This window comes from Arvicola amphibius, chromosome 3 (assembly GCF_903992535.2).
Source record: "Arvicola amphibius chromosome 3, mArvAmp1.2, whole genome shotgun sequence".
Lineage (NCBI taxonomy): Eukaryota > Metazoa > Chordata > Mammalia > Rodentia > Cricetidae > Arvicola > Arvicola amphibius.
Window position 1 is genome coordinate 95163566 of NC_052049.1, and position 25195 is coordinate 95188760.

The 25195-nt window shown below is 43.1% G+C and overlaps 1 protein-coding gene across 1 annotated transcript in view; it reads left to right on the forward strand.

The window, feature by feature from the left end:
• Positions 1–96: 96 nt before the first annotated feature.
• Positions 97–25195, forward strand: part of LOC119809297 (beta-galactosidase-1-like protein 3) — a 33255-nt gene continuing 8156 nt past the window's right edge. The window contains exons 1-16 of the mRNA XM_038322149.2: positions 97–110; positions 740–847; positions 1001–1213; positions 6608–6676; positions 7263–7358; positions 8609–8717; positions 10213–10305; positions 11936–12017; positions 12940–13004; positions 18317–18401; positions 21362–21499; positions 22217–22297; positions 22996–23102; positions 23932–24072; positions 24391–24462; positions 24910–24988. Coding sequence (XP_038178077.2) covers positions 97–110; positions 740–847; positions 1001–1213; positions 6608–6676; positions 7263–7358; positions 8609–8717; positions 10213–10305; positions 11936–12017; positions 12940–13004; positions 18317–18401; positions 21362–21499; positions 22217–22297; positions 22996–23102; positions 23932–24072; positions 24391–24462; positions 24910–24988 — 1552 coding nt within the window. The remainder of the gene's footprint in view (positions 111–739; positions 848–1000; positions 1214–6607; positions 6677–7262; positions 7359–8608; positions 8718–10212; positions 10306–11935; positions 12018–12939; positions 13005–18316; positions 18402–21361; positions 21500–22216; positions 22298–22995; positions 23103–23931; positions 24073–24390; positions 24463–24909; positions 24989–25195) is intronic.

Genomic DNA, 25195 nt, shown 5'->3' on the forward strand with positions numbered 1-25195 from the left:
AGGCCTGGCAACACATAATTCCTGACTGACGGTCATTTTTCTGAGGCACCTAAGAGAGCAGGAGCTGCACGGTCCTCTTCTCCCTGACTTCCCGCGATGGCATACCTCAGGTGATCCTTTCTGCTTGCCCCGGGGTTGCCAGAGTCTAAGACTCAAGTTCTGCCAGCTCTTCGAGGCACATGTCCTTCCTGAACTCCTCCAACCCCATTATCCTGAGTGTGCTTATGGGGCGGCCTCTAGACTTCTCTTAAGGTATTCTGTAGATCTGCCAGTCAGTCACGTGCAAGGATTTGTGGTGCTAGCACCCAGATTCTCATTTCAAGTCTCTCTACCCCAGCTCTTTCCTCTGCAGTTTCTTCTCTACCTTGCCCTGCTCACGGGTCTTCACGATGACTCTGAACTTGACAGTGTAGTTGTGGTTGGTGAGAAGGTGCTTTGGTGGTGTCCTCCCTGGACCCTGTGCATGGAGTGCCCCACCTTTCCTGAATACCTTACCCCAATTTCCCAGCCTTGTCCTGTTGTGGTATATCCTGTTTCAGGTCCTATGGGGAAGGATTTGTCGGAGCCCTGGAATTGGGGGACTTGGGTGGAGCCACAGCCTCCCTTACACTAGCTCTTGGGAGAGCACCTGCCTGGTGTCCTTTGCCATGGGCCTCTAGAAGGTTCTGGAGCATCCTCCCAGCCCCTGTGGCTCAAGGAGCCACTGTGTTCCCCTTGTCAATGTCTCTTTTCCTTACAGAAAGTGTCCTTCCCAGAGGAGAATTCTGGCCATCTTCTTCTTGCCACTTGTCTTCTCAGGTCTTGGTCCTCACGTCAGAGATGACGTGTTTCAAATGTATCCTGCCAGGTTGGTATGAGCAGGGAGCGGGGAGATTTGTTTCTTTTCCTGAGGAGACTAAGGAACACAAGCAGTCTAGTGTGCCCTGCTAACAGGAGCCTCATTGGTCCAGAGGCCCACAGTGTCCTCGACACACCCTCCTCTCTTTTCCCTCCACCCTAGGTTTAGCTGGTCTCGTGTGACCCCTTCCAAGCTGAAGGTCAGATCTGTAGGACTTAGCACTGCAAAGAATGCTCAGGGCCAAGTGTACTTCACCCTGGAAGGTCACAAGTTCATGATCATTGGAGGCTCCATCCACTATTTCCGAGTGCCCAGGGAGTATTGGAAGGACCGCTTGCTGAAGCTTCAGGCCTGTGGTTTCAATACTGTCACCACGTGAGTACCTCTCTTCAGCCTTCATGTCCACTGTAGCCTACAGGGCTCCTGGCAGGGTTGCAGACTGGCAAAGTCGGGGTTCTGTGTTTGAGAGCACACCATGAAGTCTCAGCTGTGGACCAGCCATTTCCAGCCGGTCCAGTTGTTTACATTGTGTCCAGTTGTCCCTTAAACAGCATCCTTAGTTTGCATTGTGATCAAAGACTTGGATAAAGTTGATAAAGTATAGATGCTTTTTCAGCAAGTGTCATTAGTTTACTTGGTGGAGATGTAAACAAAAAGAGCTTAATTTGAAACTTCTATAATAGCTACTCGTTCGTTATATTTTTTATTCTCTGACAATCTCTACATGTATATAGTGAATTTTGGTCATTTTCACCTTCCTTTACATCCCAGCTTCCCATTGAAACCCTGCTTTCCTACAAATACCTTTTCTATTTTCGTGTCTATTTTCACAGACTCGGTTTAGTTAAGGTTTCTTGCATGAGCATGAATGGGAGGGTATTTCCTGGGGCATGGACATATCATCAGTTGGCCACACCACTAAAGGAAGTGATGTCCCTTCCTTCCCTAGCCGATCAGTTGTCCCTGGGGTGTTCATAAACCTTTCTTTCTTCCATGACAAAATGTTGTCAGGTCCAGTCTTGTGAAGATCCTTACAGGTAACAACAGCCCTCCTCAGGTCATGAATGCAATGACCGTGTCATGTCCAGAAAAATTCTTCCAAAGCATACCTTGCCATCCTTTGGTTCTTCTATTTTTTCCGTCTTCTCTTTGGTGACATTTCCTAAGCCCTGGAGTGCTGACACAGCAGACAATTTAGAGTGAGCATTCCTTCTTCACAGCACTTTGATCAGCTCCTATTACTTGAAATTAATTGGATGATGGCCAAGAGCAGCACTAATCTATGGATATAAAACGAGTATTTAGAAATCAACTTTATTATATTCATATTGTGTTGCGGCATGATTAATGAAAACCCAGAGACAGATATTCGGGGTCAGCCTGAAAGTCAGAGAAGCAAAACAGTCAGTCACGGGCTCTTACTTCTACCTCAGTCCAAAATGGCGATTTTGCCTCCAGGAATCTCAGTATAAGACTGTGTCTGAGAGCTGTCTCAACCCGTCTTATATTCTCTCTAGTTCTGGGATTAAAGGCATACACTACTACCACCTGGTGTTTATGGCAAACAAGTGTGGCTACTGGGATTAGAGGTGTGTGTTACCACTGCCTGGTCTGGAGGCTGTCCAGTGGGGTCGTTTTGTTTGCCTGATCTTCAGGCAAGCTCTGCTTATTCAAGTACAAGTGAAGTATCACTACATCAAGTCTTCCAGTTTAGTACTTTTATGGGATTCGTCCAAATGAGTGGGTTTCTGACTCTTGTGCTCTTTCCCTTCTGTTTGTCTGTCTTACCAGCTCTGAGAAGATAGCTTTTGTTTTATATTATATTTTTCTTTTGTTACATTCTATTATCTCTTAAAAGCTTGTTCTTTTCTAATGAGACATGGAAAGGGATTGGGTGCTGATGGCAGTTGGGGAGGAACTGGGAGGAGTTGGGGGAAGGGACACTGGAATCAGGATATATTATGTGAGAAGAATCAATTCTCAATTAAAGGAAACCAAACAAACAAAAAATCTCAAACTAAACAAAACAGACCATATTTCTGCTTAGTAAACTGAGAGGAGTAGTTCCTTCCCTGTAGCCTATGATCTTTCTAGCCAGCTGCCCAGTTTGAGTAGCAGGAATGAGTTACCTCCCGTGGAATGAACCTCAAATCATGTGAAAAAAAATAGTTGGTTACCCCATTAATATTCATGCTTTTATTGGATCACATCTTTCCAGGAACCTACAGGTTTCATAGGTAAGACAGTTAATGAGTATCCTCCCTCCCTCTTTTCCTCCCTCTCTCCTTTCCTTTCCTTTTCTTCCTTCCTTCCTTCCTTCCTTCTTTCCTTCTTCCAACTTCTTTTCCTTCCCTTTCTTCCTCTTCCTCCTCTTTTTTATTCTTCTGTGTTTTCTACTTCTTGATTATATTTTTGAGTAGTTAGAGAAGTATTTTTTTTTATGGTCAACTCATGAAGTTTTATTAAGAAACATCAACAAAAAAATAAGTGCTGTCCTGTAAACTTAAGCACCCAATGTGTGGAGAGAGAAAGAGTGCAAAGAGCATGAGCAAAACGCAGTGTACCACATGATGTTTTATATCTGTAATAAATATTAATTATATAAATGTGAGGATATTTCATTTGACATTGCCCTCTTAATTCTTCATGGTTGTCATGGGTTATACTATATCTAGCAGTTTTTTAAAAAAGAAGCCCCCCTCAGTTGCCATCCATCCTGCAGGACCCTATGCATACAAGACTGGTTGAGGATCAGAGAGAATATTTCTTTGTGTGTCTTCCACCAGACTTCGGTGGCAGAGCTTAACACCAGTGACCAAAACCAACTAAAGAAACCGTGAAGCTGAAAGGCAGTCAACTTAAGAGTGGCTTGCTTTCATGTGCCAATACTTTAGTTAGAAATAATTGAGTTTTTCCATGTTTAGAAGTACAGTTGATAAAACCCTCACCTACACGAGGCAAGTAATATACTATTGAATGGCATTCCCAGTCTGTAATTATCAGATTTGATTTAGGGATATTAGTGGCATCGTGTAGTTTTTCCCACTCTTCTTTTAAAGTGGAGATTTGCATTGACAGTTTGGCCATTACCCAGTCACTTTACAGTCCTGTAATGAACTCTAGTGGCAACGCACACCCAGGTGTCCATGCATGCATCAACGAGTAGACATGGTTTGGTAGTGATTTATTATAAGTCTGTTTATCTATGGTTATAAGTGAAATTGATTTAAATTTTATGTGTGCCTTTGTCCAGTTTCATCTCAGTCTTATATGTAAGGTCACAGAGTGAATCTTTTCCTACTCACTGAAAATGATTTACACAGGCTTACCCTTACTCATAAATGCTCATAAGGATTTACCTGTAAGAGCATGTGATGTAATCTACAGCTATGAGGTGATGATTTAGGGCCCTTTGGTGGTAGTGACATCATGTCTTCTCTTTCCCCTGAATGGATTTGTCTATGTCTTTTCCTTACCTTTCTATTTTTGAATTTACTCAGACTAAAATTTTTCCATTTTCCTGTCCTGTGCTTGCCAGAAATTATACACTGTGTTGTGCAGTTGGGCTACTTTTCCTTTATTAATCTCATCTTTTGCTTTTTTGTCTTTCCAAACAAGGAGTTTGTAACTTTCTTTGTGACTTTTTACAAAGATTAACTAAGGCTATACTATTTGCTTTTCTATTTCAATTCATTTAATATCTCCTTCTCTTAGACCTTTTTTCTTCTGAGTTGAACTCTACTTTAAAATATTTCATCAATTTTGTTGTATTTTTCTTCTTGACCTATTAGCTATTTGGAGCTATGCTTCCTTTTATTTATTTATCTTCATGTTTATCATTTTTAGCTGTCATTTTATAATTTTGTTGCGATATGGACCTATTAATGACATTTACTGTGATAGGCCCTGCTAATATTATTTAGTTGCCTTTTCAAAACAGGATGCAGCCAGGTGTGGTGTGGTCGTGTGTCTATAGTGTCAGCACACTGAGGGGCTGAGGCAGGAGGACTGTGAATTAGAAGCCACCTTGAGCTACATAGGGTTTTGAAAACACGTCTCAACAACACCTCATGTAAATTTGTTGGTTATTGAATTCCTTATGCATCATTTAGTAGACATGCTGTGTGCAAGTCTGTATATATTATGTACGTGTGTGTGTGTGTGTGTGTGTGTGTGTGTGTGTGTGCGTGCATGTGAACACATGCCATAGTGCATGCACGGATGTTAGAGACAAGCGTAGGTGTCAGTCCTCATCTTCTACCTTGTTTGACATGTACATTCTGCTGTGTGTGCCAGGATAACTGACCAGTCAGTTTCTCAGAATTTTCCTGTCATCTCTCCCACCCCACGTAGGACCATTGTGGTTAATAATGCTTGGTTTTTATACTCATGGGTTCTAGAGATTTTCATTCAGGCCCTCACACTGTGGGACAAGCCCTTGTCCCTGGTCCACCTCCTCGGCCCAGATCCTGAACTTTGATTGTCCACTGAAATCTGTATCCGTATCATTCCTTTGCGGCTTTGATCTTTGTTTCTTACGCACTTCACCCGTCTAACTCTGGCTGTGGAGCTGCTTCCTCTATCTCCTCTCAGCCAGTTTCTTCTTTACTCAGTGCAGCATTATTAAGTGGATAGAAGGTTGCGAGAGTGTATTTGCTGGATGGATCCTCTTTTTCCATTTTTATTTCAGGCCACGTTTACTATCTGTTCACAATTTAGAATTGATTTTCCTGCTAATAGAGGAGCAATTTTACCTTATCTCTATACTTTTTATTTTTATTTTTCATACTTTTTCCTTAATGTCACTCGCTAGTAGCATTCAAAATTTTCATTCTGTTCTCACAAGTTATAACCATAAATGTTGTTATAAATATTCTTTTCAGCAGACCAAATTTTTCACTCCTTCACCTAAATGCAGTCAGTTCCATTGTCATACACCACATGTATCACCCCAAATCACGCACTGCACAAAAACTGCCGGTTTAAAAAAATCAGTTAGCAGGAAACAGGATGTTAGGAGTCCTAATTCCAAACTGTGTCATTGACACACACTAAGTCACATAGTATGAACAAAACACATGTCCTTTGACACGGGGTACCCTTAGCCTTGTGGGTGTTAGCCTGGCTGCCTCTCTCCTTCCTGAGCATGAGAAGGTGAGACTATCCCTTATCATTCTTTCTTGTAGAAACTATTGATTTTTCTTGTTTTAGTTAATTTTACTAATAATTGTTGAAAATTGTATATATTTTTATTGTGTTTTCCCATTTTTAAATATCATTTTAAAAAGTTGGCCAGGGTGGAGCTGCAGGCCGGTAGGATTTACTGAAGGAGGCAGAGGCAGAAGGATCTGGAGTTCAAGGCCAACATGGACTATACACTTTTATCTGGGCTATGGTGGCTCATGATTTTTATCCCAGGACTCAGGAGGGAGAAGGAAGTGAATGTCTAATTCGAGGCCAGCTTGAACTATAGCAGTGAATTCCAGGATAGGCTACAAAGACACAGAGAAATCCTGTCTAAAAACAAAACAAACAAATAAAATAGTAGGGTTGTGGGAGAACATATATAAGCCAATGAAAACCTAGGATTATTGGTTATCTTGAAACACGGTTGAATAATAATGGAGAGATGGTTATACTTGTGTAGCAGAGGTTAATTTTCATTGAAAACCTCAACTTGAGGCAACATAGAGACACACTAGGGCTTGGTATGTTGTATGAATTGAAGGAAATATGATGCGTATTGTACTTCTTTGTACCCTCTTCTAGCTACATCCCTTGGAACCTCCATGAGCAAGAGAAGGGGAAATTTGACTTCTCTGAGATCCTGGACCTGGAGTATGTGGTCATTCTGTTACTGTGAGATGACCCACGCAAGTTTGATGCTGGGGAAGAGTATGCTTGACTTTTAAGAGGAGCCCTCATTGTGTCTCAACTCAGAAGACTTGTTCTTAGGAGAAAGGATCTGCACACAGAGTCTGGACACCCCTAGCCATGACCTACCATCCTACAGCTTCTGACCTACCTTTTCACAGAAGCTAGGAGCCTAAGACACTAGAAATTGCCAAATTATAGAGGAGCCAATCCCTGAGTTGGGATGGGGACTTCCTCAGGTTAGCAAGCATGATGCTGGGAACTGAGCCCCTGTACTTAGTGCGACCCCTCCAGTAGAGCTCTGGGAATGGTTGTGATACTGAGAGTTTGTACAGGCCCAGTTCACAGGGTAGGGCCTCTGTTCTCCTACATAGAGCAGGGGTTCCCTGATGTCTTGAGTTAAAAAGAAGTCAATCTCCACTCATGATTGGGAGAGGAAGGAAAGGAAATAGAGGACATCCCTACATCCTGTTGTGTCTGTGGGCTCTTTCTATGCCCAGCCTCCCCTTTGGGCCACCCAGAAAGGGGCTGACTTTGTTTCCCTTCCTAGGGCCTATGTTTCATTGGCTGCATCTATAGGGCTGTGGGTGATTCTTCGACCAGGGCCGTACATCTGTGCTGAGGTTGACCTAGGTGGGTTACCCAGGTGAGCTACCCCAGAATCCAGAGCTGTGACTTAGGCGGGTGCTTTGCTTTACACAAAATAACTTCTCAAGCCGGCGAGCATGATTGTTCCTGGCACTGGTTGTGCCCTGAATTGAACTCTGCACTTCCTGCCCCGGCAGAAATGCCTGGCTTGTGGTGGGGAGGCTCTGTTCTGCTGTCACCCTGGGTTGGGGAATCAGAGTTGAGATGTGGGTCCTGATGCACTGAGCGTGTGCCCATGAACACCAGTGTGAGGGCAGCTGTGGCGATACTGGGGTCACCATCCTGCTCATCCACAGAAAAGGGGTAGTGGGCACCTGTGTTCTTTTCATGAGCCGGAAGAAGGGGACTGAAAGCTCTAGGGGAACATGATGACAACATCTGGGATTGTTCCAGAGAACTCAGCTGTGTCTCTGGTAAAGGCAGGTCTCTTTCCACCTGCTGAGACTTCAGCTCTTCCTCTGCCTTCTTGCTTTTCTGGCATGTTCTCTCATCATAACACCTGTTCTTCCCTTAGCCAGGTTGATAGAGGCTCAGATGAGAACACAAGGTCCTTTCCCGGCATCCTTCTGTGTGACAGGACACTAGGACTTCCAGGTTCTGCCATTAGGTTAACCCTGTGGCTCCTCAGGTCAGAAATCAAAACAGAGCTTTTCTTCAAGCTAAGGATGTGCTACACCAGGTGATGCGTAGCAAAAGCCTGAGCTTAAGCTGTGGGACCATTGGGGAAGCCAACTGCTCCATGAATGTCCTGGGAGCCTGGCCCTTACCCTCCCCAGTGACACATGTAGGACGTTTAGTGGCCCGTGAGCTATAGTTTTGCTTGGAGTCTTAGAACTTAGCGAAATAGTGGCCATTTGTGTGAGGAGCAGAGGCCATGATAAGGGCTAAAGGTCGTGTTCTCTTCTACAGAGCTAAGGAGAATGGAGGCCTGGGTAGTGTGGAAAAAAGCTAAGACTTGGGAGCTTTTCCTGATTAGTCAGTACCTCAGCTTGATTCTTCAGAGCTGGGGAGGCCTCTTTCCTGCTTTGACTCACACATCCTGGAGTCCTTCAGGATATTGTGAAAAGCTCATATGATACAGATCCCTTGAGCCCATTGAATATTCCGATGCTATGGTTATTGGGTAGACAGAAAGATTTCTAGAGATAGGTGGCATTGAGCAGAGACCTTTGCTGTGCTCAGCTGTCCAGACCCATCTTCTTTCCTGCTTCCTGTTTCACATACTAATGTTTTGCCTCTTGTCCCCAGCTGGCTTCTGCGCTACCCCAAGCCACAACTGAGAACAACCGACCAGGACTTTGTTGAGGCTGTTGATAAGTACTTTGATCATCTGATTCCCAGGATACTTCCTCTGCAGGTAATCACTGTCCCTGCTCACGTTCATCAGAAAGAGCAGGCGGCTGTGGAGACAGCAGTCGGGATGAGTGGTTCTTCAGATGCACTTTAGTAGCAGCTTAGAGAATCAGGGACTGCAGTGAGAAGAGCAATGGCTTCATACCACAGGCAGCATGGTGGCATCTCGGGAGCTCCTCCAGTTCCAGAGCACAGGGGGAGTTTATAATTCTGAAGGCTTCATGGTGTCTGGGAGAGGTCAGGGTGAGCTCCATACTAAGTGACCTAGCTTGACCTAGCCTGTATGTCAGGAGTCACAGGCAGGGAAAGACCAGATAGAAGTAAGATGGTAGCTCAGACGTTCACAACACAGTTTATGAGTGCTCAGTCTCAGAGAGCTGCAAGCTTGGCCTGATTTCTGAGGGTGAGTTCTGCTAGAAGATCTGTGACTAACAGCATTCACTTCAGAGAACCACTGTGGCTCACCGTCCAGTAGGCCATTCTCAGTGCCTCTGGGATATTACACTGACTTTCTTACAAGTTAGGTCTAGACCCTCAAGTTAAGCATAGAACCCTTGATTGATCCTTGTGCCTTAGCCTCAGAGCTTCTAAAAGGGTGTCAGGTGAGACAGAGATCCCATAAAGGTAGCTCTAGTTCTCTCTATGTACCTGATATCTGCTAAGCTCACCGATCAGCTAGCTCATTGAAAATGGATATTCTAAATTATCCTGTTGTTTTACATGGTTAATGTTGGGGGAAATTAAAAAATATGTAAAAATTATGAAAAATTAAATTATTCCAATGCTGCCCCATAGTAACTTAGTTGTCTTTTTAGGGGACAACCATTTTTAACCATATTTTTATATAACCGACCCTCCCCAGGTTTCAGCATGCAAAAGTGTGTGCGTATACATGTTCTTTCTAATACAAGTAAAGAACTCCTTGTGGTTGAGGACAAGAAACTGATGAGTAATGAAGCCAGCTGTGTTCTTCCTGGATATTGGTAGCATCCAGTTAGTTCTTACTGAGCACAGGCTCTGTGCAGCTTCCCTGGTGACGTGTTATGTGTTGACAGCAACGGAAATCAGTCAGTTTAGAAGGAAAAGAGGATGGTACATAAAAGAGAGGGGGCTATGTTGAGTACCTGCTCATGGGGGTGGGGTGGGGAAGAGAATGGGGGGTTCATTCTAAGGCAGGAAGAGAGCAGAGGAAGCCGACATGATGGATTAGGTGGAAAGGTACATAGGGTAGATGTGGATGGAGTTCCTAGGTTTGAGAGCTCATAGCTAATGAATATGAGAAACAGAAAGGAAATCGCTGGTCCTGTATCCACAAAGCCCTGTGGAAGGTCGAACACCTTCAGGAGCTTACATGCCTGGAGATGAATGAAGGTGCCTGACTCCAGCAGACTTGAGAGACAGCACCTATCCCTTCTGGTATCTTTATTAGCCATCCTGGACTCTAGACTTCTGCTCCAATAGCAAGCTTGTTCTTCAACCATCATCTGTTTGCTTCTCAGTACCACCATGGTGGCCCTGTTATTGCTGTCCAAGTAGAAAATGAATATGGGTCGTTTAGTAAAGATGGGAGCTACATGGAATACATTAAGGAGGTAAGAATAGTTTTTTGCACCTGTATTTTTATCTCTTCTTCCTAATTTTGTGCCTTTCTACAATGTATACCTGATTTTCAGTGGCATGGGTATTATGTGACTTTTCTTGGGGAGATGTGATCAACCCACTAGGAAGCTGGTGATAGAATGAAGTATTGATTTCAGTCTAAGCTCCAGGATCCAAGCAGAGTTTTCAGAATCTAGCACCTCTTTCCCACACAGTAGAATTTCTTGTTTCTGCTGATAGAATCCACATAGAACTCAAGTTATTTATTGGTACTCTTAGGACCCAACCAGGTCAGCTTCTCCTGTAGAGTGTTGGGAAATTTGAGATCACTGAGAAAGTCCACCAAACAAAACTTGAATTTAAAAGGTAAAACCGCAAGTTTATTTAGAGCAACATCACAGCAATAGCCATTTTTGCTAACCTGGGACCTGCTGCAAAAGGGGAAGACAGACAGGGGCTGGAGATTTTAAAGGCACAAACCACAATACTCTCAACCCCAGGGATTTTCTGCTATGTGAGACACTGGCCTTTTTCCCCTTCTAAGCAAGTAGCAGTTAAGCAGGATTATAGAAGCAGACTGAAAATCTGGTTGATATTGTTGAATAGCAATTATAAAGTAAAGGGAGAGGGAAACAATTTGGGGGAATAAGTCAAGTGGCTCTGGGATCAGTGTCCTCTTTAGATTGCTTAAGGTCAACTTCTGACAAGGCTGACCTTATATAGATTCATGGTCTAGGCATACTGTAGTCACCAAGCCTTGGACTAAGAATAAGGTCCTCGTGACTCCTAGGTTTATTCTTTTTCACACGGCAACTTAGCTTGAAATGAAAATAGTTTTTAAGTATTACAATAGCACCAAATGTCTTCCATTTCTTTCTTTGTTGTATTTACATACTTCCGTAGTGTGGTCATTGAGAAACTCAACTTTCATTTTCCAAGCCTGTCAAGGGCCTTAGCCCTCTACTGTTTCAGTGGAGTATCTGGAACCACGCCAAACTGAGCCTAAAGCAACAATTTTAATGGCCTAAGTTGTAGATGGTCACACTGACTTTATATCTTCCCCACCACTGCAGCAGATCCCTTATATACAATCAAAGCAGTCATATGCATGTATGAAAACTCATGATAAAAAACTATTATTCTATATAATTACTATACACCAATTACAAAGTAAAAGATACCTGAAATAATCAACCTACAGGCACAATAGACTTACATTCAAGCATAGAGTTGTCATTCCAGTTCATGACTGTTTAGTGCTAAGGCACTTGTATTGAAAAACAGTGCATATCACCACAGAAGTACCAGGCAGAGCCAAGCCACTTACTTCCTGGCCTGGTAAGGCAAGGAAAGAGAAACGAACAGAATTGCCACTGTCTCCATTCAGAATGTTTCTCCAATGACCTAAAGATCTCCCCTTGGGCTCACTTTCTAAATTGTCTGCCATCTTCCACGAACATCATGCTGACCACCACATGGACATTTGGAGACATTCCTTATATCTGTTTTGTAGGTCACACACTTTCCATCTGAGTCAACCTGTCTTTATTATCTAATTTCCCAGTCTCTGCTCTTTGCCATGGAGCAAGAAACATGGATTAATAATCTTCATTTTCCCAACAGGCTCTGCTGAAGAGAGGGATTGTAGAGTTCCTCTTGACCTCAGATAATGACAGTGGGATTGAGACTGGCTCTGTCGAAGGAGGTACTGGCTTACAGTAGCTTTAGAGGCAAACCAAGGCTCTCAGGCAGCCAATAGAAATTGAAGACAACAAGTATCAAAGAGAACTGATCCTGTTTCCCATGTCTATTGTGATGGATCCCAGAAATTTGATATGATACAAAATGGGGTTTAATATCAAAGCTCAGAATTCAAATACCACGTGTGTCATTTTTTATTTTTCCCAATTGAGCAGAGCATTGATGGAACTCTTGATTTTGAATATATCTTTTATTTTTTAAAATAATTGCACAGGTAAGATCTAGGCTGGTGCAGGACATGGTCCAGGGCCCTGCTCAGCCCCACTAGCATGGAGAGTCACATAGGGAACTATGGGAAGGATGTAAACAAACACACCTCAGCCAAAGATCCAGTCCTGATATCACAGTCTTAGACTCAGCATAAATACTGAGCAGATCTTAAGGAATTTATTAGAATCATGAAGTGATACTATTATGGAAAAATGCCAAGAGCATGTGAATGGGTCCAGGGACAATGAGGTGATCTCTAATGCTGAGTGCCAGCTGTTGTGGACTGCTTCCTTCTTTCTCTTGGTAGATCTGCTCTTATTACCATACCCTGGAAAGTGCTGAGTCTGGGATCCAAAGCCTTCATATTCAGCTCCTTGGTGTTGCTATGCTAGCTGGTCTTGCCTTGGTCCACCTGTATGTTCAAAGTGTGGTTAAATTTAACTGTCTTCATCAACAAAGACAGTGTTCCTCCATGTGTGGTGTGGCAATAGCTAGGACAGTTCTTTGTGCTTTTCAAAGTAGGTTACAAACAATGACTTGTCACTTGTCTACTCACCCCTTGTCACAATGTTTAAGAGGCACCTCTCTCTCTCTCTCTCTCTCTCTCTCTCTCTCTCTCTCTCTCTCTCTCTCTCTCTCTCTCTCTCTCTCTCCAGCATTGACTACTCTCAACATGCCATCCTTTGCGAAGGATTCTTTTCTTAAGCTTCAACAAATGCAGGTGAGATTTTCAAGCAACGCTGAGATCTATCTGTCTTCCCTCAAGATTTTGCTATCTATGCAAATGATGTTAGAGAACACTGTAGTTGTGACAGGGCTATGACTAGCTGGCCCTGAGCCTTAGTGGAGTTCAAAGCCCCGTGATGAGAAATGGAGAGAGGGAACTTTCTCCCACAGCCTCCATTCTAGGGTCATGTCAGTGAGATTACTTTGGGAAGCATGTGGGTCTTATGTCAGATGAGATACAAATATGGTTAGAGGGATCAAATGGTGACCTTTCTCCCAGAGGATAAAGTCAGGAAATGGGCCATCGCTGGTGCTTATGGGAAGCTCGTTCTCATCTGCTGGTGCTTTTAGTAGAAAGGTAGGATTCTGGGTTGGTTGCTGTAGTGAAAACACAGAAGAAATATTGGTGGCAGGAAATGGGTATATTCAATACCAGCCCTACTGAGTGTAAAGTTTTCTGTCTCAAACCTTCATGTTAAAGGAGCAAGGTTTCTTAGGGATTCTGTTGCTGCCAGGAAACACTATGACCCAGAAATTTTGGAAGGAAAGGGTTTATTTCACCTTATATTTCCAGCTGACAGTTCATCACTGTAGGAGGTCAAGGCAGGAACTCAAAGCAGGGACCAGGAGGCAGGTGCTGATGCAGAGGCCATGGACAAGCACTATGTTTTGGCTTTTTCTCTATGGCTTGCTTTTCCTGTTTTTTTCTTTTTTTTTACTTTTATTTTTTTGTGACTTTCACATCATATATCTAGATTTCATACAATTCTGTCTCTTCATATCCACCCTCTGCCTTTGCAATTTTTCCCAATAAAATAAAATTGGAAGGAAAAGAAGAAAGGAAAAATATTATCATCGAAGCAGTGGTGTGACACAGTGAGTCACACAGTAGAGCCTTTAGCCCATATTTTTTTTTTTTTTTTTACTTTCAAGTGTTCATTGCAATGAATTGGTCTAGTTGAAGGCCTCTGGCTTCTGTTACACTATCAATACTGGGCCCACACTGGTACACCTCTTGGGTAGTGTGTTTGGATAAGCCCCTTCACATGCTCCAGCAGATCATAGATGAGGAGGGTGTTTGGTTCGGCAAACCCGTAACCCTGCTTCTGGGCCTGGGTGGTTACAGGTTGGCTAGTCTGCCAGCTCCCTCTTGTCCTTACCACCAGGCTAGCTCTCCAGCACTGCCCTGGCTAGTTCAACCTATGCAGCAATGAGCAAGGGGCAGGACCAGTTCTCAGGCTTTCATCCCTCAGGGCTGGATCACCCACACTCCTGCTATCAGGGTCAGCTCTACTATGTTGCCTAGGTGAGGGACAGGGGCCACTCTCCCCTGTGCTGCAGTTGGTGTGGGGGCAGGGACAGCTCCCCTGCTCTCCTGCCCTAGGAACCAGTTCTCCCACCTGCCACGGGAGGCAGTGAGGAGCATGGAGGGGCATCTTTTCCTCACACACACCACTGTTCGTCTCAGGAGGAGTGGGGCCGGATCTCCCATGCTAACGTTCTCCAGCCAGCTCCCCTGTCCCCTGTTGACAGGTCAGCTCCACTGTGCCGCCTGAGTCAGGTTCAGGGCCCACTCTTCTGGGTGCTGCAGCTGGTGAGGGGCTATGTCATCTTTCGTCTTGCCACAGGTAGTGAGAGGTAAGGGGGGAAGGCATCTTTCCCTCACCCATGCCTCCACATGGCAGACAAGGGCGGTGGGATCAGTACTCCCTCCCAATCTATATCTTCAGGCCCAGGTCGTTAAAAGCCCCTCCAAAGAAGGATAGTAGGATCTGTTCTCCAGAGTGCTGGAGCTGGTGAGGGTCAGGGCCAGATCTCCCTAGTTTTACAGCCAAAAAGAGGTAGGCCAACTTCGTGTAGCCCTATCTTCTAGGCCTTCAGCGGTAACCGGAGCCACAGACATCAAAACAGACCACAACTGTAGCAGAGTTTTCTAGAGTGTTAAAGGGCAATTCGCATGGCAGATTAGTTCACACTGAAGGAAGTTTGCAGTACTGTCTGAATTCTTTCCAAAGCCTCTTATTTGGAGAAAGTCTTCTTCTTCTAAGATCCCTTAACTATCATTTTAAATTCAGACTTTACTAGTTGTGTATTTGACACCTAACTAGGGGCCCCCATCTTTCCACATGGTCTTACTTTCTCATAGGTCTCAAGAACATAAGTTCCCTGACTGGCTTCTTGGAGAGGGCAAGCAACATTTTAAGCACATGAAATTTACTAATTGAGATCTATAAGTAAATTTTTTCGTATTTTTTTCTTAGAGAGAATGTCTTTGGAGAATTTAAGTTGCATAATAAATTGTGTCCAGTAATAGAGATGGACATTCTAGCATATAGAGAAGATATTTTTAGTGTGGTTTGGTTGACAATCTAATCTCTAATCTCCTATTTGACAGCCCCAGGTTGGAGGAAAAGTCTGTTGCATTTCCCGTGTTACTTCTGATTTTCTGATGTTTTGAATTACTGTGTATTGAAAAGAGTATAATTAGAACCCGCGTCCAAGTGAACCACCGTAATTTGGTGTCCCACTGTTAGCTGTACTGGGGGCTCCAGTGGGAATTTTTCAGAGCACAAAAAAGAAAACATTACTGACTGACAGATAGAGTTAGCAAGAGGCATAGCAACCTACCAAGAAAATTCTTTTTTCTAAATTTTTTTTTCACATGAGCAGTCCTTCAGTTTAATGCTTTTTTTGATTTTTTTTCTTTTCTTTTTTTTCTCATTTTTTTATTAAAGATTTCCATCTCCTCCCCTCCTCCTTCCCCTTCCCTCCCCTCCCTTCCATCCATACCCCGACTCCCTCCCTCTCCAGGTCAAAGAGCCTTCAGGGTTCCCTTCACTATGTTAAGTCCAAGGTCCTCCCAACTCCCCCTAAGTCCAGGAAGGTAAGCAACCAAGCTGACAAGGCTCACAGTGAGCCCGTCCATGCTGAAGAATCCAAGCCCATCGCCGTTGTCCTTGGTTTCTCAGTCCTCCTCCACCGTTTAGAGACTCTTGATGCTTGAGGCTACACAGAAGATTCTAATCATAATACAAACATCAAGATAGTGCCTGACTTTGATTAATCAATGCATTCTGGAAGGGCTAAGTCAAAGTCTAGTTTATATAACTTTAAATAAAATACAAGATTGGCTCTGAAATATTAGAAAGCTCATAGGCTCTTCTGTGAATCATCTTCTAATCCACAGCTTTGTCTCTTTACCTGGCTGTGAACTTTTCCTTCTCTTGCTTCTTTGACTTTATTTAATTTTTGATCTTAATGCTTTCAATACTCTTCTATCATGGAATATACACATTGGCTCTGATATTCTTTCTCCACATTTGCCTCGTCCATTTCTCTTCTTTCCTCATATTTTTTTAATTATTTGATTCTCTTGTATTATATTCTTTGAAAGCAATGCCTACAACTTGAGGTTAATTCACTCCTTTAGTCATGTCTAACTCTTTGTGTCTTCTGTGACTATCAGGGGCACTTTATCCGACAAAGATAATGCCAGACATTGTTATGTTCCCTAGATCAGCATCAAAGTGCTCTAAATACACTTGGTAACATTTTTATGCACATAGAGCACAACATAAGGGTTATTATATGCATTTTCTTGCATTTCTTGTATTTCATTTAAAGTTATATAAACTAATTACTGACTTAGCCCTTCCAGAATGCATTGATTAATCAAAAGTCAGGCACTATCTTGATGTTTGTATTATGATTAGAATCTTCTGATGTGTAGCCTCAAGCATCAAGAGTCTATACAGGATTTTCTTGGTGGGTTGCTATGCCTCTAGCTAACCGTAGCTGTCTGTTAGTAATGTTTTCTTTTTGTGCTGTATGAAATATTTAAAAGCTCTTGAATGTATACCCAGATAGAATAGTAAATAATAAAAATAGACACACTGGTCATCAATTTTTTTCTGTGAATTATTTGTATGATTAGTGTTTTCTGTCTTAGCATGACTAGAGATGAGAATTGACTGTAAGTTCATAAACGTCTTGCTGCTTTGTTCTTCTCTTTCAATCCTCTGACCTGGTACTATGTTAAAGGAGAGTGTCTTTCCTCAAAATAGGCTGCTTCCTATCTGGACTGAGTACTTGGTTAATTTTCCAAGGGGAAAATATGTCTTCCTATATTTCAAATGGTAGGAGTGATTCCTTTTATGAGAACTGTGCTGTGGCTTCAACATTGAATGGAGATGGATTTTGAGTTAAAACACATAACGACAAAACCAAACCAAATTAAACACACACACAAAACCAATTCATTATTTCCTGCTTTCCGCCAAGAAGCAGAATAAGATCTTTCACTACTGTCAGAAGCCTCAGTTTGGCTTCTTAGAATCCTTATTAAGCAGGAACATGAAAGACTATACATGAGGAGCTTTATCCCATTTACCTAACTTTTGACAAAATGATTCCAAGTAAGAAATGATACGACAATTTAAGGATCCTTTAGGTAGCCATCAATCACAAGAATATAGCACATAAATTGGCTGACTCTATAATTTGATAGTACGCCACTCTTTCTCAGTCAGAGACCCAGAACAGTCATTTGCCCACTTAGTGAATATGTACCTCCTGGTACTAAAACTGCAACATACATTCTAGGAAACAAGTTATAGGAAGAAGAAAAAATAAAAAACTCAACCAACACATGAAAATTCTTCCTAGAAATACATTTTCCTGAACTTGCTGCCCCCTGGCTTTCATCTTACATTAACATTGCATATCCAGAACACCTGGAACCTCTGTCCAAACCTCATGCAGAGGAAATGCCAGCTCAGGACAGCTAGGGTTAGCTTGTGTCAGCTCATATGGCAGAGTGACCTGAGCAAGGTCAGATGGTGGTTTAAGCCTCAAACCTGGAAATACAGAGCCCCAGTGTGGTTGTACCTAGGCTGCAACTTACCAACGGGTAAGGAAAGATACAGCCAAGTGGATGAAGTTCTCTAAAAATATCAAATGAGTATTTTCAAGCAATATGGAACTGGGAGGTAGGTCCAATTCCCAGCACCATGAGGTCACTCCCACCCATCTATGATACAGTCTGATACCCTCTTCTCACACGCTGGTGCTTATGCATATAGAGCACAACATGCAGAAAGAAAGTCAATCTTGAAAACTAAAAATTGTATGAGTGTGAGAGAATTTGTATCAAAATAGGAAGACGTCTGCATTGGGGAAAAGGTGGGGAAACTTTGCAACTTCTCTCTCTCTCTCTCTCTCTCTCTCTCTCTCTCTCTTTCTCTCGGTACCTCTGGTCTACTTTATTTTCCCATGTTACACTTAGCATTTGATTTGCTTTTGTTCTAGAATGATAAACCCATTATGGTTATGGAATACTGGACTGGCTGGTATGACACATGGGGGCAAAGACACAATGTTAAAAGTGCAACTGGTAAGTGAATCGTCATTTTTGGCTCTGATCAGGAAGGTCCTGTGCCATGGGTAATTCACAGCTCTCGGTTTATGGACATGCCTGCACAGGCACAAATATCCATCTAATCTTTGCTAAATGCAAGCACCATCCATGTTCTGAAGAAGACCTTGCGAGTACAAACTGTATGATACTTACCCTACGGGAATCGTACAGTTGAGTGAAACCAGCAGATTGGTAGAAATGAAGACACTACTGCACAGCCCGTATTTCAGGCTGTTCACTGCAGCGAGACAGGTGCAGTGAGAGCACAGAGGCAGGAAATCCTCTCTTCAGTCAGGGAAGGAGGACCTGAATGCGTCTCTAAGAGTCCCGCATTCCATACAAGGTTCTGGGCCATTTGCATGATGTCTTACTCATCTCTAGGAAAGATGGCTCTGCAGCATCGTCAAGGAGGTGGTAGTGATTACTAAGGGCCCCCAAGCAGTGGGAGATGGGACTGGGGATCCTGCAGCCAATGAGGGGGACTGTAACCCCAGCGCTTCAGCAGTAGCTTTGTGACCCGAGGCTGAGTTCTTTCACTTCTAGGTCAAAATGTGTGCCGCCCCCACTGTGGGATTATTTAACCTAGGTGTCCATCAGTGAATGAATGGATTAAAAGAATTTGGTAGATGCGCACAATGGAGCATCATTCAGTCATAAAGAAGGGAATCCTGCCTTCTGCAGCAGCAGGGATGGAACTGGTTTTCTCTGTATTAAGTGAGGTTGCCCAGGTAAATCATGGGCATTAAAAGAAATGTTGATCTCACAGAAGACTGGAGTGGAATAGTAGTTACTAGAGACTGAAATGGTGTGGAGAGAAGAAAGGAGCAAGCTGAGTTTGGGACTCCAGAATGCAGCCAGAAAGGAGACAATAGGTCTGGCTTAGTGAGGCAACTATTTGTTAAAACAGTCTGTGAGGAATTTACAATGACCAAAGAAGTTGACTATAAAACACATGGCATAAAACCATCAGTGAGAAATGATACAGGCACATTTCTTCTCGTGGTTTAATGAATGTGCTTTGTAGACATGTATCAAGTCACCCATAAAGGCATACAAAGACTACATCTCAATAAAAATAGATGTAAAAGTCCTTTTGTCAAAAGCAGAGAATGGGCCGGGTGGTGGTGGCGCATGCCTTTAATCCCAGCACTCGGGAGGCAGAGGCAGGCGGATCTCTGTGAGTTCGAGGCCAGCCTGGTCTACAAGAGCTAGTTCCAGGACAGGCTCTAAAGCTGCAGAGAAACCCTGTCTCGAAAAACCAAAACCAAAAAAAAAAAAAAAAAAGCAGAGAATGGGAGGAAGAGAATCTAGGATTTTGGTGAAGATTTAATGCTGCCATTCAGAGTAATGTCTGGCAATTCCCATTTACTTAGCAAAAGTGGGTTACCACGAAGCTATTTTATTATTGGTATACGAAAACCTCACTTGTACTGAAGAGGGACAATTACCTAAGTATTGGTGTAATTAAAGACTGCACGTTCATATCCCAGCCACCCAGACCTGCATAATAGCACAAATTACATTAATTACTATAATATTAGGTCGATGGCTCAGGCATATTTCAGCTAGCTTTTCAGTCTTAAATTAAACCCTTTCTTTTCTTTTCTTTTTTTAGTTATAAGCTGATTGGCCTAATAGCTCAGACTTCTTATTAACTCTTATAACTTATATTAGCCCATTATTCTTGTCTATGCTAGCCACATGGCTTGGTACCTTATTCGGCAAGGCAGTAACATGTTGCTTCTTCTGTGGCTGGGTCAGGACTGCAGACTAAGCTTTCTTCTTCCCTTCTATAATTAAACCATTTCTATTATTCTATTTATCACCATGAGTCTGTGGCCTAACAGTAAGGTTTCGGCATCTTTCTCCTTTGGCAGCTATATGGTGTCTCCCAGTCTCTGCCATCTTTTTCTCTACATTCAGTTTAGTTTTCCCACCTAGCTCTATTCTGCCCTGCCATAGGCCAAAGAAGCTTCTTTATTAACCAATGGTAACAGAACATAGTCACATCATACAGAAGGGAATTCCACACCATTTTGGTGACATTAAAGATTGTTTAAGAATAACAGAAAAATTGCCCAAAATGGGGCCCCCATCTCTAGCCATAATGCCACCAAGAAACAGACATGTAATCATTTGTATCTAGGGCATGGTGTCATGATCGTCCTGTAATGGTGTGGAAATTAAAACCTTCTTTTGATTGGTAGAAAAGAAGAATCCAGGAGAAGGAGAGAGAGAGAGAGAGAGAGAGAGAGAGAGAGAGAGAGAGAGAGAGAGACAGAGACAGAGAGAGAGAGAGAGAGAGAGAGAGAGAGAGATTGAGAGAGAAAGAGAAAGAAAGGAGAGAGAGACAGACAGAGAGAGAGAGAGAGAGAGAGAGAGAGAGAGACAGAGAGAGAGAGAGAGACCCATGATGCCATGATGTGTGGTCTTGTAAACACACAGGGAGGAGCACAGCCAGAGTCAAGGCCCATGCTAAACTGCCATCTTCCCATTTATTCCGGCAACCAGATTAAACAGAAACCCACTGTTAAACATGAGTGCAAAATGGAATTGTTGCAGCAAAAATAGTCATAGGCATAGTACAGTGATATGATGCTTTCCACTCAATGTCTCTAGAGACAGTCTGGGAAAGAAGGAATTACAGCATAATAGTTATGTGCAACTAATTTTAAAATTTAGATATTTATAAGACAAGAGTTTTAACACTTAATACATAGAGTTTGGATTCAATTTGTACCAAAATTATGGTGCAGAGAGAAAAAAATTAAGAAAAAAGTACTGCAAGCACCAGGACTTGTTCTTCAAGAGTGGTTCTGGATGGTTCCACCCACTTGTTGGTAAGAAAGATGAAAGGACTGTTTATGGTGAGTGGAGCTGGAGATGATATTTTTCACCTAAAGTCTCTGTCTCCCCTCTGTTTTCACCCCCAACAGAAATCCAACTTACTGTGTCTAGATTTCTCAGATCTGGAATCTCCTTCAACATGTATATGTTCCATGGTGGAACCAACTTTGGTTTTATAAATGGAGCCCAGAATTTCCACCAGCACCGAGGTGTTGTGACTAGCTATGGCAAGTGATGATCGTGGCGGTCTCTTCTCTGGGATGGCTGGTCCTAGAATCTTAGGGAGGAGACTCCACAGTCAGGTTCTTCTGTCATGAGATTTCAGCAGGCAGTTTGTGCTGAGCAATGAGGCTTTTGTCTGGGCCCCTTTATTCTTTGACATTTATGCTGCCAGAGAGCTGCCATTCTAGCAGCTAGGAATCCTGGCACTCAATGCTCTGCTTCATTTTTGTGCACTGACCCCATTGTTATCAGAACTAGCTAGGTAGGGAAAGGATACCAGGTAGAAGAGACAAGAGCATCTGTGAGAAAGTCAAAGAGCAGGGTGAGCTCCATGTTTGCAGATAGGATACGGGGAATGTTTCCAGGTTGACAGTTCACACCTACATCTCAGCCTGTTATAGAATGTGATCGAGACAGAGGCTGTGTGTTCCATCTATTTTTTTTTTTTTTTTTTTTTTTTTTTTGGTTTTTCGAGACAGGGTTTCTCTGTGGCTTTGGAGCCTCTCCTGGAACTAGCTCTTGTAGACCAGGCTGGTCTCGAACTCACAGAGATCCGCCTGCCTCTGCCTCCCGAGTGCTGGGATTAAAGGCGTGCGCCACCACTGCCCGGCGTGTTCCATCTATCTTAACTTGGATGGATCTGTGCTGTCACATGTCCCCATGCAGAAGCAGGGACTGCTGTGGAGGACTGTGTGACCCAAACAGTGTCCTCTGTCTTGTAGACTATGATGCCGTGCTGACCGAGGCTGGAGATTACACAGAAAAGTATTTCAAGATGCGGAAACTGTTTGCTTCTGCTTCAGGTACTTAGCACCTTAGTGGGGGATGGCACTCTCATGGGCTGCCCATAGCTGTGGATGAGCGAGCAAAGGGAGGAGTCTTTTTTAGGGGGTAGAGCTTGTGAGCTCTTGAGGGGGAGGGCAATCTTACATCACATACCAGGTTTCCCACTGAAAAGCCATATGGACTGGGTGAGCCTTCTAAACCTTTCATTTTCTTTCCTGACTATGAAGATAATGAACGAAACTGGATTCCTATGTAATGATGAAGGCTGAAGAATTTCCCATTCGCAAAGCTGTAGTATTATGTGTTATGTAGTATCCGCATGTGCAGAAACAAAACATATTATATTGACTTTAATTAAATGCATCCAATTAGGTGTCCAGTGAGAGTTAGAAAAGAGCTAAAAACCAGCATTGCAAAAGTGGTAACACAAAGCCTTCTACTAGTCCTCTTTCTCTACGTCTCTAGTTACAACAGGTACACGTGTTACTAGGTACATGTGTCCACCAGAAAGTAATTTTTCCTACATATGTGTCCCTACCAGACCTCAAAATACAAAATGGCACCAATTGTCTCCCTTAAAGAAACCTGTTTTAGCATAAATCTCATTTTCTCCCTAACTCTCTCTGGATATAGAGGACACAGGTAGTCATGGGAATATTTAGAGAAAGTAACGTTGGTTTTAGTCATTTAGTCCCGCAATCCATTCTCATTACAGCAGGTTCCCTGCCTCGGTTGCCTCCTCGTACTCCTAAGACTGTATACCCAACTGTGGGTCTACCATTCTACTTGCCATTGTTTGAAATCCTACCGTACTTAAATAAGGTGAGAACTGCTTGGGCACTGGAGTGGCAGGGGTGGAGGGTGGTGCAATGGAGGAATAAGGGAGCAGGATGTGTGTCTCAGAGGAGATATTCCATCAAGGAACTTTCCTAAGGTGGAGTTTGAAAATTACTCCATGGCATTGTATCTGAACCTGGAATTATTGGCCAGGAGCCAATGGTTCCTGTGGAGAAGATGGTAAAGAACTTACTTGCAGAATTAAGGAGAAAACAGGCATAGCAGGATATGGATCTCATGGAAGATCCTACTCCCAGCTAAAAGGACTCACTTGGTGAATGTTATCATAGGATACACAGATGGAAATCTCTTAGCTATGAATCCATGAAAACAATCTTCTTTATTGTTATAGTTAGCCTGTATTTTCTATAATTATATGTGTTTTCTCTCCTGCTAAATGAGAAACCTGTCTTATCAGTAGAAACCAAACTCTTGAATTATATTGGGTTCACCTCACTGTTGCTATTTTAAGCATTAGCAGTGATCAGTAAATGCTCTGTGTAAATCAATGTTTATTGAGTTAAAAATTTATCTCTCATCTTCAGTTATTTTGCAATACATTTATTTATTCTGCTGATTAATTTTTATGATTAGAGCGGTTATGCAGTCGATACAATGCCCTGTTACTCCAAATTTCTTGGGCAGTAAATGTGTTATCATAGAAGCATTGTTATAGCATCGATTACACAACTGTTGTTATTCAAAAAATCCTTGAAGACCATGGTGTGGTCCAACAAATACTGACAAGAGTGTTAAGAGAAGAATTATAGCTTCTTCTCATTTGTCTTCTGCTCCTGCCCTGTTTTCATCCTAGCCTGTCATGTTATACACTCCGGTTACCATGGAGAACCTTCCAATAAATAACGGCAGTGGTCAGCCCTTTGGATTGGTCCTCTATGAGACTTCCATCTGCTCTGGTGGCCAGCTCTATGCTCATGTCCGCGATTCAGCACAGGTAGGCAGCAACAGGTATCTCTGGTGGCATGTGCCACCTCTGCCTCTGAGGAGTCTAGTCACAAATTTGCTTCACTATATGCTAATATTTATTTCACCAATATGATAGAAGCATAGGAAACTTACAGACAAACCAAATACACTTTTACAGTTTGTTTTGCTCTAACTCACAGTCTGCTGGGGAGTCCTGTTCAGCTTCCAGTCACCTGAGCACTAAAGTCAATACCCGTCTTGCTCTTCCTCATGACCACCTTCTATCTAAAGCTCCGTCCTGCAGGCAGGCCTATCAACCAGTCTGATGCCGGCTCTTCTTTCGTAGGTGTTCTTGAATGACACAAGGATAGGAGATCTGGATGAGGATACTTACGACCTGACTATTCCTCAGATTCAGGTCAGCAATCCCGCAGTCTAGGGGATACCTTGACTGCCCCTTTAAGGCCGCCTGGTTCTGGAGCTTGACTGCCACCTCTTCCCCCTGGGCTTCTCACCAAGGCTGTAGCAGGAAGGTGAAGGGCTGTAATCTTAAGGCATCTTCAAAGCTTTGGGAGTCTAGGGGCCTATAGGATAAAATATCTAGCAAGAGTAGAAGTTCTTCATGGGCCCAATTCAACCCCCCAGCTCCTGTTTGGATCGCTTATCAAAGCAGAATGAAAGATTCTTTCTGCCTGTCCCAACAGGAACAGCAATAAAGAAAGAGTAGATGAGCCCAGTAGGGTGCATGTGTGTAGGCAGGAGGGAAGGGGGCAGAGACAGAGAGATGTACTGAGAACAGGAATGTGTTCTAGAATATGAGCTCTAGGCAGGTATTTTGTTTCCACTAACTTGTTTGCCTAAGCAGGATTGTCAGCTTCTGAGGATCCTGGTTGAAAACCAAGGCCGGGTCCATTTTTCATGGAATATTCAATATGAATGGAAAGGTAGGCTTTCGTGCTGAAATATACGTGTATCTTCTCTTCATTTACCTGAAGCTTATAGCTGTGGCTGTTCTGGGGAATGGAAAGATAGAAAAGATTCCCTCCTCAGCCCTAAGAGCTACAATGTTACATCGTGCCCCCTCCTTTGTTCTGCCCTTTCTTGCTACCCATGGGGGCGGGGGGTAACAGCAATTATTTTGGATTCTGGCC